Here is an 18506-nt window from a genome sequence, read left to right on the forward strand (position 1 = left end):
ATCTATAGAGAGAGCAAATGGCCACAGGCTGGCTGAGAAATGCTGTTTTTTGAATGCACAGGTGCTCTTTGGATCCAAAAATGTCATGAGACTGATGTCACACTCAATATTTTTAAGTCGGACTATAGGAGAATGTACAGAAGCACACAGTCAGCTTTTTTTTTTGTTTGTTTTTCAAGATCCACTCCTGTTCTTTTAGAAAAAGTTCCCAGCAGAATAAATAACAATGCAATTTAACTGTCCTTTTATCCAAAAATAATAATAAATATAAAATGTAAATTATCCACAAGAAGTAGGCATTTATTTACCTGGTCATCAGTAGTGACAGAAGTATTTGGTTCCTTTACTTAGTACTTATACCACAATGTGAAAAAAACTCTGTTAAAGGTTCTAGATTGAAAATGTTACTTGAGTAAAAGTATAATCAGGAGAGTAGTTAAAGTATGAAAAGTAAAGGTACCCAGTGCAGGATAATATAGAAAAAAACACAAAAAGTAAAGTTCACTTTTAAAAACAAGATTAGAAAATGGATTGACAACTATTTTAAAAAAAACATTTAAATGTTTGTTAAAATCATCTGGTTTCTGTTTGGCCTATTTTACAATAAAACATCATATTTAATGAACTCTTCTTACGTTTTCATGCTAAAATCTTCATTCGTAATTTACTACTAACTAAAGTTTTCAGATAAATGTAGTAAAGTAGAAGTGTAAAAATGTGCAGAAAGAAAATACTCAAGTAAAGTACAAGCATCTCAGATTTAATTACATTCAACCACTGCCGGAAACTAAAAAAGATATTTCTCTACATTTAGCAGACAGGTGTGGCAGTGGTGATCTGTGGTTCGTGTGTAGTAAGAAATGTACAAATCTCTGTTTTAGGAACATTAAACTGTATTTTACTTCATGTGTAAATATTTTTAAGGGACTGGAGGACTCTGCTTCCCTCTCGAGGCCAGCTGCTGTAATCACACGATCACTTGATAAATCTGTTGGGGCTCTTTTTTTAAGACGATTAAATTTCCCCTTGGAGTTAAAACTGTAGTGAAATGATCAGCTACAGACCACTCATGAGAGTGATTAAAGGTATTTCTAATGTGTTGTTGCACTGTAGGTCAAATTCAATTTAACATCAGCACCTACAAAGTTTGAAATGGCTTGGATTTGTCGTCATGATTTCCCTAAATGCTGTTGTATTTGGTGCGAGGGCATCTGCACACAGAGTAATGTCTGTGTGTGTTTGAGAGTGTTGTTATAGGCAGACAATGATGACTGTGCACACTCGCTGCCTCCCTCAGGGTTGACTCGTCTGCTGTAACAGCAAGTGTCATCTTTGTGCTGACAAGGAGCTTGACATTGTTTCATACTTCAGCTTAAAAATGCTGACCAAGGTTGACCTCATTATAGTCCTGTAACAACAAGTTTTGCATAGTCAGGCCAACACGTTCTCATCCCAACTCATCACACAGTGCCACTCTGTCAGGGACCTTCTACATCTACTTATGACGTTTTAGGTATCCTTCTGTGTCAGCTGTTTACGCTCCAGGATGCTGTTACTGTGATGTCAACAAATGCACATGGTGAGATGAAGAAGCACGGTCCTTATGTTTACACGACAGCACATGGCAACAAAGTCACAGATGGTTAGGTTTAGGCAAAAGAGACATTGGACACGGAAGATGACTTTCAGTGTCTCGAATGCCAAAAGCACTGACAGAGCTGCACTATTTGATGAGCTCGGAGTGAAAACAGGGTGTCTTGTACTCGTGGTGGACGTGTCTTGTGGTGACTTGTCCAAAACGTTACTGCAGTTTACATTTCTCAATGGCAAGCTCACAACATCCTGTGAGCCAGACTATTTAATGAATCTCTTTCTGCACTTCTTAATTTGGAGTCATTGATAAAATGAACTCAAGAGAACCATGTGGAAATAAATGCAACTTTATTATGCAATTGCCATCCAGGCTGACCTGGCAGCGGTACATAAAGGAAAGGTGCATACACAGCTTTCACTACGATGAAATTACACAGAAACATACATTAAAAAAGTCCTACATTGTTCTCTTCTCTTAACTGTATGTTTCTTGTATCAGTGGCAAAGGACTTCTGGATTCAGCTTCCACTCAGCTTTGTTCACCGGCTTGTCGCAGCGTGAGCTATTTAATAGTGTTTCATCTTTTAGGAATCGTCACCAAAGTCATTAACAAAACAAAACATAACAAGGACATGGTGAACATGCATTTGTGGAAAAACTAAATAACATAGAATAATTCAGGAACTTCACTGGAGGAAAAATCAACATAACAAACAACTTCCATGAAGTTGTCAACAGTCATATAGTCATTATATTCACTTTTTTTTAAATAGGGGTGGACCTATGTATAAGGTTGTTGATAAATCCAGCAGCATTTTAATTTAAAAAAGGGGATATTGAATGGATATTGTGACATCCCCGGATAATTTTTAATATTTTGAAGGGACTTCACACACACACAGAACATCCAAGATTAAGGTCATTGCAGTAAATCTTTTCAATGATGAGGGTTTGTTTGAATTTAGAGCCGTCGTGTCTCATCATGGTCGCAATCCCATTAAAGAGGATTTTACACCATGACACAAAAAATGAATTGTTTAGTGATTTAACAATATTCAGTGCTGGCACAAGATGTGGTCTATCAGGACAGAATTTAGTTCAAACATGGACGATTCAGAGTCATCTTTCTTACCCCTGAACTTGACCATTGGGACCAGGTACTTTCTTTGAAAACATCCACTGAGGCCACTTCAACTACATCTGCTGTTTGGCCGTCAGGTACCAGCAAAGTGCAGCACAGATTAGTTTAGACTAGAGGTTTCAATCCAAAAATAGCAGTACTGGAATCAGCTTAGTATTGGACTTTATTTAGTCCAAACAACTTGTAGTCATCTCAACCTTCCCAAAGGGGTGCTCGTTAATTGGGAAAAGTCAGACATGCAGAGGACACACATTATAAAAGTTAAAGTTCAGGTGCAATCAACGCGTACTGGTTGTACCGGTTCAGCTCCTCAGGCAGGGTGGGGCTGCCTCAGGGGGGGTGGGGGAGGCAGGAGGGGTCAGCCGGGAGAGGGACAGTTGACTCTGGGACGGTCCAATCGAAGACTTCCTCACAACCGAGCTGCAACAGTGAAAATGGAAAGATATAGTCAGGAAGTTCATGTGATGCAGAGAATTTCAAAAATCTGTCAACCCTTTAAAGCTTTAATTCAATGCAAAAGTCTGACTTTTATTGCTCTAATGCCTTAAAGTCCCCTGACAGCGGAAAGACAGTTACAGTGATACTTAAACTAATTTGCCAGAATATGTTGCCATTGTTTGGCACAAAAAACACTTGGTTATGGTTTGGAAAAGATCATGTTTATGGCTTAAAATACTGGCAGAATTCCAGCTGGAAATGCAGCGATATTTCTGCAAAAAAAACAATTGTTTTTCGTAGCACTATGTTGGGAAATGTAGTGATGTGTCGTAAAAAAAACAATTGCTTTCATGTCTCTATCCCAGCTGGAAATTCAGAAATATCTGGGTAAAAAACACTTGTTTTATTTGGTGCTATCCCAGCAGGAAAAGCTGCGATGTCTCTGTAAAAAAACAATTTATTTTTCGTGGCACTATACCCAATGGAAAAACAGCTATGCGTCCCTAAAAAACACGCATTTTGTGGTTAAAGAGCTGCTGGAAATGCAGCAATGATTGTTTCATTTGATTTTTGGCCTCGAACAGTCGTCTGCATCTTCAGAGTCTGACACTGGTCCTTACCTTTCTTCCATCCCCGTGTCCTCCTGCTGCTCTCCATCCAAAAAGCCGTCATTTTGATCAGTGCTGCTGTCCTCCTCCTCTTCCTCCTCCTCTACGTTGTGACCAATTAGGGATCGAGGAGGCCAGCGCAGCTCCCCATTCTCTGACTCACTTTGCTCTGTGGGCTCTACGACTATAGAGGGAAGACGCTCCCTCCTGTAAAGAAAGTCTTCAGGATAGGAGCTGGAGTCATCGTCATTCGTGTTGGTTTCAGGGAAGATCTGGACCAGGGAAGAGGTTTATAATTATTTATTGGCCTGAAAAAATAAACTTGATATTGATTATTTACGTTGTGCAGGCAGGTCACTGCATTGAGGTAAAGCTAAAGACACATTGGTAAAGATATCTGTTGTACCTGGTAAGCTTTGCTCCCTCTTCTTTGAACTGGATTTTCCTCCATTTGAGATTCCACCTGACTGAGAATGGTGCTCATACTGCAAACACACAACAATGATGGGTTAATTTGGGTGATTTTTTTTCTGTGGCATGTCTGTTTTCAGTCTCATCAATACTCTCACTTATTACTTACCACAAAATACAAGTTACAAGAAAATTACTTGAAAATAAGCAACAAAATAAAAAGAGAAAAAGACAAAATAAATAAAGTAAAATATTGAGAAGGTTCTAAAGAATTGATAATATCTAATATTTTTTAGATCACTTCCTAGTAACATTTGACTTTTTTCTATTTTTTTTTTTTTTTGCTGTTTACGGGACATTTCTCGCAACATAAGTTGCTCTTTATGTTCTATGTTTTTGAAAGAAACCTAACCAATTTTCTGCAGCACTGGAAACTGATGTAGATCCAGGCCTGAATGTGTTAATTAGGAGGAAGAAAAGTAGAGCGAGAGAGAGAGAGAGAGAGAGAGAGAGAGACGTAGATTTACGACAGTCGTTTTACGGCACCCGTCGTAAACAGTGTGCCTATGCCTACCATGGAAGTCGCCTACTTACAACTTGGATTACTTTTTGTAAAAAACTGTTTTAAATCTTCAGTCGGTGGACTCTTACAGGCTACTGGAGGAAATCTAATCGGGAAATGGACACATGTTGGGGCTTGACTGCATTATTGGTTGGTAGGGAATCACCGCTTTTTTCGTCTCTAAGTGTTTAACACGCAGGTGTTCAGAGACCCCATTGAATCGTATTTCCCACGAGTTGATGCTGTGGTCGTCGGTGGTTAGGGTTAGGGGCTGTTGGTTAATTATGAGGTGGTGTAAAACCGATGAGGCTTTTTTTTGTTAAGCACTGGGTAGAGAGTTGTGTTTTTGCTTAGGTGAATGACATACAAGTTTAATGGGTAGTATTTTGTATGTATTTTAAATAACATCTGGACCCCAGATTTTGCCAGTGGGTTTGAAAGGCACGTTCTCTTTAAAAGTCTTCAAAATTACAGCATTTGTCACAGCCAGGAACTGTTAAAACAGAAAAATTAAGGTTTCCGACTGTCTTTTAACACAGTGGTTTCCAACTGGTGGGTCACAGTCCAAAACTTGGTCTCAGGTCCATTGGAAATTGGCTGTAAGTGCCTCAGAAATATGTCTAGTTTGTTCAAAACACACTTTATTTCTTGCAATTTGTGGAACATTTCTTTTCCATTTTGTTTATTTTTTTTTCATTTTTAAGGCAAAATCTGGACCCAGTTGGGAACCACTGCTTTAACACAGCGTTTTTAAGGAGGATTTGCATTTTACTTAAGAAATTAGCCTAATACGACTTACATTTGGTATGAATACAAAAAACAAACAAACAAAAAAATGTTAAACCCCTGACCACTAATTGTAATCTATCCTCGGTCATTACACTCTTAACGCAACAACATATTTCCAGTGTAAACTTAAAGAACATGGATCTATGAAACAGGCAGTTATTAAGGCCTATCCTTACTGTATAGCGATATATCACAGTATAGGCTATGGAAATGTAACCCTTGTATTGTGATACGAATTGTATGCTATCACCAGATTCTTGCCAATACACAACCATAGTCACAAAAGTAACCAAAAAGCAGTGTTTTCCACAGAATGACAGTGTACTACTGGTTGTAGCTGTCGAGGGTGAGGGGCCTTTCAGTTTTTGTTTTGGATTTTTTTGGCATCTTTTAAACTTCTGTGTGTCCCTTTGTATCACTCTGCATCCTCTCTCTAAAATCTGATGTTTTTGTGGGTCTGTGACCACAGCGCAGCAGGCATACCTCTCCATGAGTTCTATTTTTTCCTCAACAACAGTTTGTCACTCACAGGGTGGATAATTGATCTGCCGATCCATTAACAGCCGATCAAATCACATGGATTGATGTGATTTGTAAGTAAGTTTGTAAGTGAAAGCAAACTTTTAGATCCAGCAGAATGAAGGGTCAAGTTTCACTTTTAATGCGCCCCACGTCCTGCTGTGCTGTCTCTGCCCCAAGTGTGCTATAAATAACCGAACGGCACATATATATTCAAATAGTGCTTCTGATGAATTGTCCAGCTCCAAGAATCGTTTTCTGACAGCTAATGTGTTAGTTGTGAATGTGTAAAATGACCACAGAAGTGTATTTAGGAAACTTTGTGTTTGCTAGTTGTTTTCTCTTCACACTAAATCAACAGCATTTTATATCTGATGTCACTGGAGCAGAGTTTGATGAAATAGACATGGACGGATGGTATGTTGTTAGCTTGTGATTTCAAAACTTTGTGCAAAGGGAGACAGGAAAATCTGCTATTTTTAGTGTCATTAATCACCCTGCAGCTCACGTGAGTCTTTCCTGCCTAAACTAAATGTAGCCTATAGCTTCCACCTGACCTCAATCCCAGGCATTATCCACATCCTTCAAAATAAAAACCCCTCTGTCCAATACACAGCTGTACAGATCAGAAAGTCAGATACGACCTAAGATCATCAGGTTTATCTTGGGGGATTTCCATCTCAGCTCGAGTCCACTGTGTTACCTTATGTTTCTCTGTTTCGATGCACAACAGTGTGCAGTGTTGACAACCAGCAGGGAGAGAGTTTCCCCCGCTGTGTTAATCTGCAGGTAATCACTTAATGACATAACAGGCTTAAACAACAAGTGACTCCTCAACTCAGAGGATGGGGAACGAGTGAGCGATAAAATAAAGAAGGCCCTAGATAGGACAATAACTGCAAAGAAGAAAATAAGAGTATGACGACAAAAATAACAGTACATTTCACTGCTTTTAGTATATAAAAGTAATAGTCCAGAAAGACCTTGCTATTACATTTGTTATGGTTTACGGGTAGGCATAGGTACAGATAAATGAGCAGTATATGTTATACTGTATGATGTTGATGATATTAACATGGGGCATCAAAATAAAAGGGACAGATAACGCCATAACTAGACCAGTCCACAATCGTCATTACCCCTGCAACGCACAGTTCTGTTATATTATTTCTACAACACATACTTATACTCTGTAGTATAATTATTCTTACATCAGTTATTGTATAAATATAACATGCAATTTAAATGCTTAAATCATCCTGCATACATATGTAAATATCATTATATATCATTAATGTTGTACAATACGTAAAATCCTGTTGTTTTTACAGCGCAAAAAAATGGCAGCTGTGGTTGCCAGAATAAATCTGTTTAAAAAATAAAACAATAAAATGCAAACAACTTCACAGAACAGCCTGTAAATTTTACAGGTTAAAACTCTAATAATTATAACAGTTTTACAGATGAAATTACACATGTGTAAATTCCTACTGTGCAACATTTTAACACTTACAGTGCAATGATATTTTATATATTTTTACAGTAAAAATACTACACACCCTGTGTGTGTATTATAATTATCCTTCACAACCTTCAATCATGGACATATAGTATCTGTATGCTAAAAGGTGAAAATATACCATATATAGATTTTATATTGTTTTATTTTTATTTTATCTTTTTTATCAATCAGTTACTTAGTTCCTTTACGTCTGACTCTTCAGCTCCTACAGTCTTGTCTTCTTTTGTCTTTCACTTAACCGTTTAAATGAATTTAATTTTCGGTTTAAGAAACGTCTTAAATCAATCACGTTGTTATCTCGTTAAACCTGCAGTGTGGCCTCATTTTTGCGATTGTGCTCTGAGAATAATGATGCGACACTCTCACAGCTGAAGAAAGTTTGAGCAGGATCTGTGAAATGTCTCTTTAGAGAGTATGTGGATTATTTTTGTATCTTACCTGTGTGAGGCAGGAATACAGCTCATCCTTACTGGGACTTAAACGACATTAAGACCCAGAGGATCAAAACAAGAAGGTATTCCAAACGCCTTCTTTTTTTGAAAAAATCTCCAAGAAATTGGAGTAGTCCTGTTGAAAGTCAGCGACACTTTGCTGTCAGTCACTTTCTTTCCTCCTGCCAGTCACAGCTTTAGCATCCCCCACACCGCCTCTATTTTACCTCCTCCCCTCCCTTCATTTTCCCACAGTGTCCCACTCAGTGACGCACGCAACGCTGCACAGTCAGTGCATACGTGCAAACCTGCTTTCCAATCTGACGGGCTTAGTGTCACAATCAATTGCGAACAAAGCCTTGATGGGACATGTGAGTGTGCAGCAACACAAGGGGCCGCGCACATGCAGATTAGCAGGTGAGCTGTCCCGGCTGCACACATTCATCACATTTGGGCGATTATTTTTATATTAATGCCATTGAGCTTTCCTCCCAAACAACTCCCAAGTATTCAGCATTCAGCTGATGCCATGGTAGATTATGAAAATCCCAGACAAGGTTATTTAAGAGGGAATTGACAAGACTTTAAAGACTTGTCTTTCTGTGATATTTCGGGAGCAGAGTTTAGCTTTTCAGGAGTGTGTGGTGCATGTAGGGCAAACCTTTATTCTCTAACTGGGAATTTGGTCAAGATGGAAGTTATCTTTGTCTTCAGTGGTTATTTTTATACACCTGTACTGACAGTAGAGTAAAACAGGAGTCATTTTCTCATCCAACCAGCAGGAGGTGCCACCACATTTAAGACAGTACTGTTGTCTTCACTGTAACTTTTACCACTAATATCTACATGGAAGACATAAACAGGTGATAAAAGGTGTCCCAAAATCTGAGAATTGTCCTAAAATCCTAGGAATGTCCTAAAATACTAGAAACATCCTAAAATATATTGTAAAATATATTGTAAAATCCTGTCATTTTGCAAAAAGTGGCCCCGAAGCAAAGCAAGTGAAGTATTCCTGGCTTAAAGAATAACTTTAATTTTAATTTCATCTATCCAAATTCAGAGTATAGTGTGACATATAGAGTCAAATAAGCTGGAGAATATCGTGTTTGTTTTTTATAATGTTCATAAATGGGGTTTAAAGATGTATGCAGGGAAATGCACAAAAATGGCAAAAAAAAAAATTGTTACCAAGGTGGTTTGAGGTGAGGATTTCCAAAGTTTCCCTGTTGATCCAGCACCATCCCCACTGAAACATCCTTAAACAAAGACTTAAACTGGAATTGGGCCAACACTTAAAGTAATAGGTGACACTGAATAGTTTCCATTGCACTCTGTGGTGGTCTACATCGAGCTGGCAGCATTCATTTCCCTCTACAGTAGGTGTCACCAGGACCACATTTTTCCATGATAACACACATACAAACACACACGGACTAACAAGGTGAAAACAATACCAGCAGTCGCGACGTTGTTGCGGCTGGTAAAAATTATTTACCCATAATATTCCCCTGGTATGCATCAGTGGGCGGCAGACTGACAGTAGTTTGGCCAGCAGCACTTTGACAGTAAATCATTTCTCTCAGCACTGTATGGACCACATAACTTCTATATATGCGTCAGTGTTCATACTGTAGAGGTAATGGCGCGTATATTTCTCCATAGTGGTCATACACAGGTGGCAGATACAATATAGGTGTGTAAATATCGGTTCTTTAAGTCAGGATGTAAGATGTGCATGCAGTCACATAATGTTTTTATTTATTTACTTTTTTTACATTCAGTTGTAAATCCTTCTTTCATAACATATAACTTCGACACTCTCATGTGAAGGAAATTAGTAAACTGGAAAAAAAAGCTAGGAAGAAAATGTCCAAAAAATAGATTTATAATGATCATATCATATATTTTAAATTATTATTATTATCTTAGCATTTTTTTCTGGTAATTTCCTTTCTATTTTTTTCTATTTTCTTCTTCTTCTTTGTGCTAATATTTAGGTAATTTTCTTGTACTTTTTACAGTTACTTTGCTCATTTTTGGATCATTTCTTCTTAAACTGCTTATTGCGTTTTTCCCATTTTTTTTTTTAAAGAAATTAAGCCTATTTGCTAAGTCAATGAGCAACTTGGCAATAAAAATACAGGTAATTTGTACATTTGGGGAATTTATTAAAATGTCCAAAAAACTGTATTTATAATTATAACAATTATATATTTTAAATTATTTTGTAGAATTGGCATTATTATTTAAGCATTTTTTTCAGGTAATTTCTTTCCCTTTTTTTCATTTTTCTTCTCTTTTTTTCTTTGTTTGTGTTTTTGTTAGTTTTGTTGTTGCTAACCTTCAGGTAATTTTCTTGTTACAGACTTTTAAAAATGTTTGGGTTCACTGCGTTCTCCCATCTCCCACTAAAGAAATCAAGCAAATTTACTCAAGTCTCAGATGATTAATTTCCATGTTATGCCCTTAGACTACACTGAGGAAAACAAAATTACACTCTTGGAGCATTAGTCTGGTTGCAGAAAATGCAGCTATGAAAAGGAGATGAAAACTTCAAGGCGGTGCTGTGCGGCAGCTGTGGTGTATTTATAAGACAGAAGAGGAAGGAGGCAGTTCACTGGAAAAGTCAAAACAGAAAAGTTGGGGAGGAGAAAGAGAAGAGAGTGAAATAGACACAGACAGCAACACCGCAGCACAGGAGGACAGAGGGACAGAGGGACAGAGGGACAGAGACGGATAAACAGCAGGAGAGTGAAGGATTTTCAAATCCAGTGAGCTGAGCGAGAGGAAACGATCTCTGCTGCATCCTTGAAGAAGAGTGAGTGAGGGAGACATGACGTGAGCGGGGGTGACAGAGGGGAGAGATGAGTGACACAGTGGGGAGACCAAAAAAAAAATATCAAGGGGGCTAAAAAGGATCCTTGGACGGTTGACAAAATAAGAGATTTGCTCTCTTGAAAACATGACTGAGCGTGACAGCAACAGCTAGCACTGATTCAGGTCAGTGGTTCCTGTTTCTGTCACAGAGGGGAAAGAAAAAGGGGAAGAAAAGCAAACAGGGACAGGTAATAAAAAACATAATGAGTGATAGACGGGAAAAGAAAAGAGGATTTGTTTCAGAGCGTATGCGTGCTTCTCTCTCTCTGTAGTAGAAACTTTGAATAGAGGGAGTGGGGGAGAGACGGAGAGGGAGACTCAAACACCAAAAAAGGTCTGGAGTCAGAGCTGGAGAAATCGCAGGCTTGACAGATGCTGCAGAGCCACGGGAGAGAATAATAAGGAGAGACAGATAGACAGAGAGAGGAGGGGACTGACATATAAAGACAAGAGAGACAGGAGAGAAAGGAAAAAAAGTGACAGTAAAGAAGAAGTTGGGAAGACGAGGAAACATGAACTGTTAAAGAGGATGTTTGCATAGAAAACACTCCTGTTGTGATCAAGCAGAGGCAGAAAAGGCAGGTCAGGAGGGGGGGGTGGGGTTAGGTGTGATCCGGAAAGAGATCCAGAGAGGCAGGGGGGCGAAGGTTGGGGAGGGTGAGGGTGTTGGGCCGTTACTGTAAATGTGATTCTCAAGAGGCCGAGCAGAGCAACTGTAAACCAAGAGGAAGATCCCGCTTGTCTGTAAACCCGACACACCATGGACACCAGAGTTTCACCGCAACTTTAAAGCAGACAAACCCCTCGCCTGTCCGGCGCCATGTCAACGGGCCCTGGCCTTGGTGCACCTGACCTGGCCGAGGGCCCCCAGACCACGGGGCCCGTTGGGCTCCAGACACTGTTGGACCTTTTGGTGGGCGTCTATCAGGAGTTCTACTCCTCGCCCTTCGCAAGGGAGAAATATGTCTCTGGTTTCCTGCAGTGGGGTGAGTGTTTTTTTCCTATTTCTAAGTGTGTGTGTGTGTGTGTGTGTGTGTGTGTGTGTGTGTGTGTGTATTGTATTTACACACCAAGTCCCCCTATATCTGCTTGACTAAAATGAAGCCACTTGGGATTTCCTTATTTCCATATTAACGTGCTGACCTAAATTACTCATCCAGATATTGACAGTACATGTTGCCTGGCAACCTCTGTGTTTGGCCGCTGGTCAAGGACAATCAACTGATGCATTATCCAAAACTCCCCAAATGTAACATCATGTGTGACTAAGCCAATGGTTTGAGCGACATTCCCGGGCAGAAAAAAACAAGATCATTTGTTATTCATTTACTTTGTCAGCTCTGACGCCATTAATACCATCACGACCGGACTCGCCTTGTTTGTCTGTTAAAGAACTGGATTCTTGTGCAGAAAGGCAGGATTCAAAAAATGAAGGTCACAATCATGCCACCTCTGGTGTGCAAATGTACTGCAGGCTGTGAACTGCTGCATTCAGCACAATAAATACCTTTGGACCCTTATAATTGCAAGAAATTAGTATTTGTAGAAATTATTTTCGAAAAATCTAGTTAAAAAGATCCAGAGAACTTTAATCAAAATTATCATAGTTATATATTTAAAATTATTTTGTTATTAATTTGATTTTTTTTTAGTATTATTATGCCCTGCAATAGTCTGGCAACATGACCAGAGTCAACATAATTAGTCTGAGCCTCGCAAAACTTTTACTAATCTCAGTTAAAATAAAATTTAATTCTGATCTGACAGAGCAACAGTAAAGCTTTGATAAGGTTTGAGCACAAGAGTGGCTTTGAGAGGGTCAGCGAAAGGTCACGGTTTGGGTCGATTCATCGACTTGGTTAAGGTTTGACGACAATTATGGTCATTGTCGTGGTTATGAGAAAGTTATGTTGAATGTTGATATGAAACAGGAAACGAGGGTCAGTCTCCTGCAGTCTGAAGCTTTGTTGATTCATGTGTGTGACCTCCCTGACCTCCCTGACCTCCTCCCTCTGTGGCTCAACGTCTCTCTGCCTCCTCTCTTTGCTCTTGATGAACAATTGTGGTTACTCCTCCAGCTGTGAGACATCTTTGTCACCTTTACGTAAACGTATCGTTATGGGAAATTTGATGAAATGACTGGTGCTTTTTATGTTTTTTTATAGGTGTTTTGTGATGTAACAGGCAAGATTTTCCAAAATTTTGGCAATGAACATAATTTATCTGGTGATGGAGGTTTTATTTATTTGTTTATTTGTCTATGTTTTGAAGTAACATTGCATTAAAAAGAGGAATATAGTCCAAACCCAGGGTTATGGATCATTTCTGCCCTAAAACTGCGTTCACACCACCGTGCAGGTGTTATGGTGAACGCTGCTCACCAAAGTGCGAGCTAACTTGGAGCTGTAGCAAGATATCAGGAGTCACTGCAATTACAGAAGATTTCTACATATTTGGACAAATTACCACTCATCTGAAGTTTGATTTGTGTTATCCTATGCCCGTTTTTCTTCTGGTTGACTGAATAAGTTGCAAACACCATGTCGCGCAACTCCGAGTATCCAGACAACATCGTCAGCTCTTATGTTGTCTTCTGCCTTCCCTCATTCAAACCTGAATCATCAGTTTTCTTGTGCTGTGATCAGACACCTTTCACGTACTCAAGTATTTAAACCTTTTGAAACTTGATTTCTTTCTAAAACATGGGAATAAAGGTAATAAGCCACTTGGCAAGAATTAGTAAAAGGTGAATTGGTAAAAATATATGAGAGAGTGAGAGAAAAAGAGAGACAGAGAGAGAATCACTAGAATTTCACAATTATTAAAATTATAGAATTAAAATTGTGTTAAACAAAAAATATCTATATTTATTGATATTATCACATTTTAACACTTTTTAATTGTTAAATTTATTTTGTTTTTTCTTTTCTTTTTTTGTGCGAATTTTCCGGTAATTTTCTGGTAGGCCTAACTTTTTTTACATCATTTTTGTGGCTCATTTTTGGGTAATCTTTTTAAGTTGCTCGTTGCTCTCTTTTTTTCTTTTTTGAAAGGTGTCAAGCAAATTTGCTGTAGTTTCTAAAGGTTAGAGGTAAGGGTTACACAGTTACATTAGGCCTTCACTTGAGCTCACTACAGGGGCCCGTGGGGCATTTGGGTCAACCAGAAGGGCTGCTGGATTGATCAGAGCAACAGGCCACTGCTCAGATATCACTGTACATATAACTTCAAGATGTATCTTGCTAAAAAACATCACCCGAGGTTAATACAATGGCGTCTTGATGTGTTTCAGCCTTCTCAAGTGACAGAGTCTGCAGCTTACCAAACAGAGACGAGATTTGTTTAAGCCGATGTCATAATTAAATATTGTGACTGTATACTGTTGATTGATCCTTTCCCAAACTGCTGGCAGTCTGCTGTGTGTTATTGCCTATAAATGGTCAGTGAAGCTTTAGGTTTTGTGATTTACTCAGTGCATTTACTCAATGACATTTTTACACTGATTTATGTGATGAAGAACACATTTATACTGTACATGAACATTTGCAACAGTGAAGTTCACACTGTATTTTTTTATAGTTCAGTATCGTAAATTACTCACACCAAAGTGGAACATAATATTTAAATGATATGGAAGTGTGAAGTGATTACAGGAAGTTGGTCAATAATAGTTGGAAACACCCGAGACACAGTTTGTTAGTTCTGGCTTGTGTTTTTGGTTCTGTAACCATCTAATGTTTTTTGTAAATGGCTGGGAAATTAGAGGAAATTTTCTGTCACATATATTTTACCATTTCTATGGGATAATACACAATGTAGAGGGGAGATCAGAGCACTTGGACTTAGTGTAGTATATTTGCTCCCTGAAGCACACTTTACATATCTGTTTTGTTTATCAGATTGATTTCTAAAATGAAATAAACTGTTGAGGATAATTTGTGGTCCAGTAATTATCAATTGAATTTCGGTTAATCGACTTTTAGTTTTTTGAGTTACTGAAAATATTTGACCACCTGAACAGTCGCTTGAGTGATTTAGAACATTTACCTTCTGGTTCCCCATTCTGAAATGAAGATTTCTTCCCTCACAAATGGGTTTTGGGCTTCGATCAGACCAAAAAGCAATTTCTACATGTTTGCGTGGACACTGGGAAACAGTCATTGTAATTTTTCTGACGTTTTCTAGAACACGTGATTTGTTGGTTAATCAGGAGATATTTCACAGATTTATCAATAGTTACAATATTAGTGCATCTGCTGCTAGCTCAGTCAGCACCACAGAGCACGCTTACGTTGCAGCTCAGCTGAGAAGGACGCCATTACATGCAAAATCCTCTCATCCATGAGTAGATGTACGCTTCCTTCTGCACTGTGATACGGTTGGCACTGCTCACAACAAGATCTATGGAGTATCTTTAGTAACTGATGATTTCTGGAAAGAGATATCACTATTGAGTTTTTTTTCTTTAACGCCCATAAACCGAGTGCCATCTATCTCCGTTATATTGGAGAGAAGGCAGAAATCTCTACAGCCGATATCTCAAACACTCAGCAACTCACACCAAAACAAGCCAGACTGATAAATAGCGCTGCATTTAAAAGGAAAAATATGTCATTTTCATTTGGGAGCTAATTGATCCCTTTAAATTGCATTAACCAAATTAAATCATTTATATTCATCTAAATCCAAACTGGATTCCATTTAAAGACTGACCGACAGGCAAGGTCGACATTTTCCAGGGATTACAGCGCCATGAACGCACTGCAGGCACTATTGCTCTAAACTGACCTCACAATTTTGGGCACATGACGTATTTCAATGCTGAGCTTAGCGACCACACACACTTGCCCCAGTGACCTCTGTGTTCTGACTCAGAGCAACAGGAGACTACAACAAGGTCATGAACAGTAACTAACCCTCTGCCACCCTCATGAACCTCCCGGAGGCATTTTAAATGGTGTCATGACACCAAAACACCACGACAGACGTACAGTATAGAAAACATAGGATGTAAGTTCACTGCTTACATTTTATGGTGGTTATTTCAGCTGCTGTCTTCCGGCCATGCTTGACATTTTTACCAATTATAGACAATTACATGCACATAAACACATCGAATGGTTCATAAATGCAGCCCGTTGTTGTATGGCTGCCTGTGTTTGCTATGTGTGTACATCTGTTGACATGTCAGCACACTTCAGTTTTCATCCCCATCCATCCGTCCATCCATCCTCTCTCTCTGTTATTGACAGAATTCGTCCACGCATGTGACTCGGACTGTTTGTGTATGTATTGTGTTGTCCAGTAGCCAGGGGGTGATGGGGCTATCATGTGTCCCCAGTGATGTGACACTCCAAATTTAACCACAGCATGTGTCCAGGAATGAAGATCAGATGTCGGTCAAAGAGTTGACCGGGCTATCGGTGATGAAGCAGATTTCAGGGTTTAGCCAGACTTTAGCTTCACACTACCAGCAAAAATCTCGGAGGCATCACAGCTAGAGGAAATGCATTTTTTAGGTTTTGTTTGTCACATACTCCACATACAGTATATCTAATTGTGCAGTGAAATTCTTGTTTGACTCCCCCCGTACTGTGCTTGAAATACGGATGTAAAAATGCAAAATATACAAGGATTTGGAAGGCCTGAGGGTAGTAGTAACTCCTTAGCCTCCTACGACTGTGGCAGTGCCTCCCTAACCGCAACAATTCATAAAGGTCATTGGTCAGAGGGCTCGAATTGTTCATGATTTTCCAGCCTTGATCCTTCACCACCTGGTGTAGATGTCATGTAGGAAGGGGAATGCACCCCCTGTGGCCTCGTGGTCCTGCTGGGTGCTGATGCCAGATCAGGTGTGATGGTAGTTTGGAGAAGTTTTCCCAGAGGGCTTTCTACATAAACAGGATTTCTTGCTGAAGTTAGGAAATAAGTCATAGTTTGGGTTAAAATTAATGAATAGATTTTTGCCAGAAAGGGTTTTCTTGGAGAATGTTTATATTAGCACTTTAAAAGTGTTTGCACTGCTCACAACATTGAAAATATCAACCGCAACATGTTTTTCCAAAAGCATTATCCCCGTTAGCCGATTTATAGTTGTGCCTCTGCTCTATACAGAGCCGACACCGTAGCCTACGCACGCTGTTGTGAGTGCGCAGCCCATACTCCAAAGTCGTCAAACACTGGCACATTTGCTGTGATTTCAGCATGAGATCTTGATGCCAAAAGCCACCTTTTGCGGCTGTATGATACGCCACTGGGCAGTGAGAACGCAGGGCAGAACCATTTGCAGTGTGATGATACACCACTAGACAGCTGGACGCACCTGGCGTGGCAGTATGATATGCTGACGGCCAGCGTCAGGTGAGAATGCAGCCAGATGGAACCTGTCGTATACAAGTGATATGCTGCTGAGCGCCGTAAGGTGCAAAGCTGCCATTAATGACGTAAAATAATGAGCACAAAGGTCCCTATAGGCTGGGTGGGAGGGCTGGTGGATGGATCTAACAAACCCTGGACTTTGATGTAGGAGTCCAGTGTTCACTTTCTGTCTGAATGTTGCCTCAACATAACCACGTGCAGCCACCATATCCCGCAACGTCAACGGCAGACGCAGAAGGATACCGTAATATGTAGACTTAGAAGGTGATCGATTCAACTGAAACACATAAAACTCGGCAGTACAGCAACATTTAAAAAAGTAACATCGCAAAATCGGATGCTTATAAATCGGCTCAATCAATTAAGTTTCACTGTCATTACAACTGACTTTTACTCGACATTTCCCCCCTACCTAAACAACATGCTAATGTTATTATAAACATATGATATTTCCTGTTTCCAACATTAGCCTGGCAGCTATTGGACTTTTCCTCTACTCAAATGTAGCAAAGATAAATCACACACAAGACATCAAAGGCTACTTTGTGGGCGCTTTATTGTTTTCAGAATTTATTGTGTCTTATCTGCAGAATTAAAGTAAATAAAGTTGCTCCCACTGCGGAAAATTTTAGTTTACAAAAACAGAAGGTGTGCGTTGCTACAACATGTGGTACATTTTTAGGGATGTGAACATCAGGCAGCGGTGTAGGATGTGCATCTACGCAGCGCTTACACCTTATACGGTGTTTACTGGCGTTCTTTACTCTGGATAATCTACAGACTCTGCTGTCAGTAGTTTACTCCCCAACTATCCCCTGCTAAAGAAATATTTAAAGCTAGATATCACAAGACTCAACTGAAAGACATGTTTATTTGCAATTACAGTGAGCTATGGCTTTAATGTGGGAAAAGGTGCATAGTGCTGCTTTAACACTGATTAATTGTGTTGTGCGTTCTGTGAAGCTCGGTGCAGGCCTCGGTCGATTCAGTTTTGCTATGACAAGACAAACAGGTGGATTAAGAGATTTTGAGCTGAGCCAGACTGTCAGAGAAGCATTTCACTGTAGATTTCAACAAATATGAGGATCTTATAGGCCTCTGGTAACTCACAGAAATACCAAATTCACCAAATTCTCCTCTAAGCAGCTCTGTTTTCATGCAGCGTTCCCTCCACCCTGCTCCGTGTCTGCTTTGCTTATGGTCCGGTCACTCCCTACATGGTTTTCCAAACACG

General features: G+C 39.5%; 2 protein-coding genes across 4 annotated transcripts in view; one reads left to right on the forward strand and one right to left on the reverse strand.

The window, feature by feature from the left end:
* Positions 1-1922: 1922 nt before the first annotated feature.
* On the reverse strand, positions 1923-8227 carry LOC148187208 (uncharacterized). The gene is made up of 4 exons (XM_088088397.1): positions 8022-8227; positions 4187-4265; positions 3793-4052; positions 1923-3154 (listed from the first exon to the last, which is right to left on the reverse strand). The coding sequence occupies exons 1-4, from the start codon at positions 8045-8047 to the stop codon at positions 3037-3039; spliced, it is 483 nt and encodes a 160-aa protein (XP_087944523.1). The 5' UTR covers positions 8048-8227; the 3' UTR covers positions 1923-3036.
* Positions 4708-18506, forward strand: part of dmpk (DM1 protein kinase) — a 28605-nt gene continuing 14806 nt past the window's right edge. Inside the window, exon 1 of one of the 3 annotated variants that reach the window (XM_088088396.1) lies at positions 4708-4903. In XM_088088396.1, the coding sequence (XP_087944522.1) occupies positions 4879-4903 (25 nt within the window). In that variant the 5' untranslated portion in view covers positions 4708-4878. Of the gene's footprint in view, positions 4904-11546; positions 11881-18506 lie in introns of those variants that run through there. The other 2 variants (XM_088088395.1, XM_042499758.2) reach the window with 2 other exon arrangements.

This window comes from Plectropomus leopardus, chromosome 15, assembly GCF_026936395.1.
Source record: "Plectropomus leopardus strain MGB_pleo_1.0 chromosome 15, ASM2693639v1, whole genome shotgun sequence".
Classification (NCBI taxonomy): Eukaryota; Metazoa; Chordata; class Actinopteri; order Perciformes; family Serranidae; genus Plectropomus; species Plectropomus leopardus.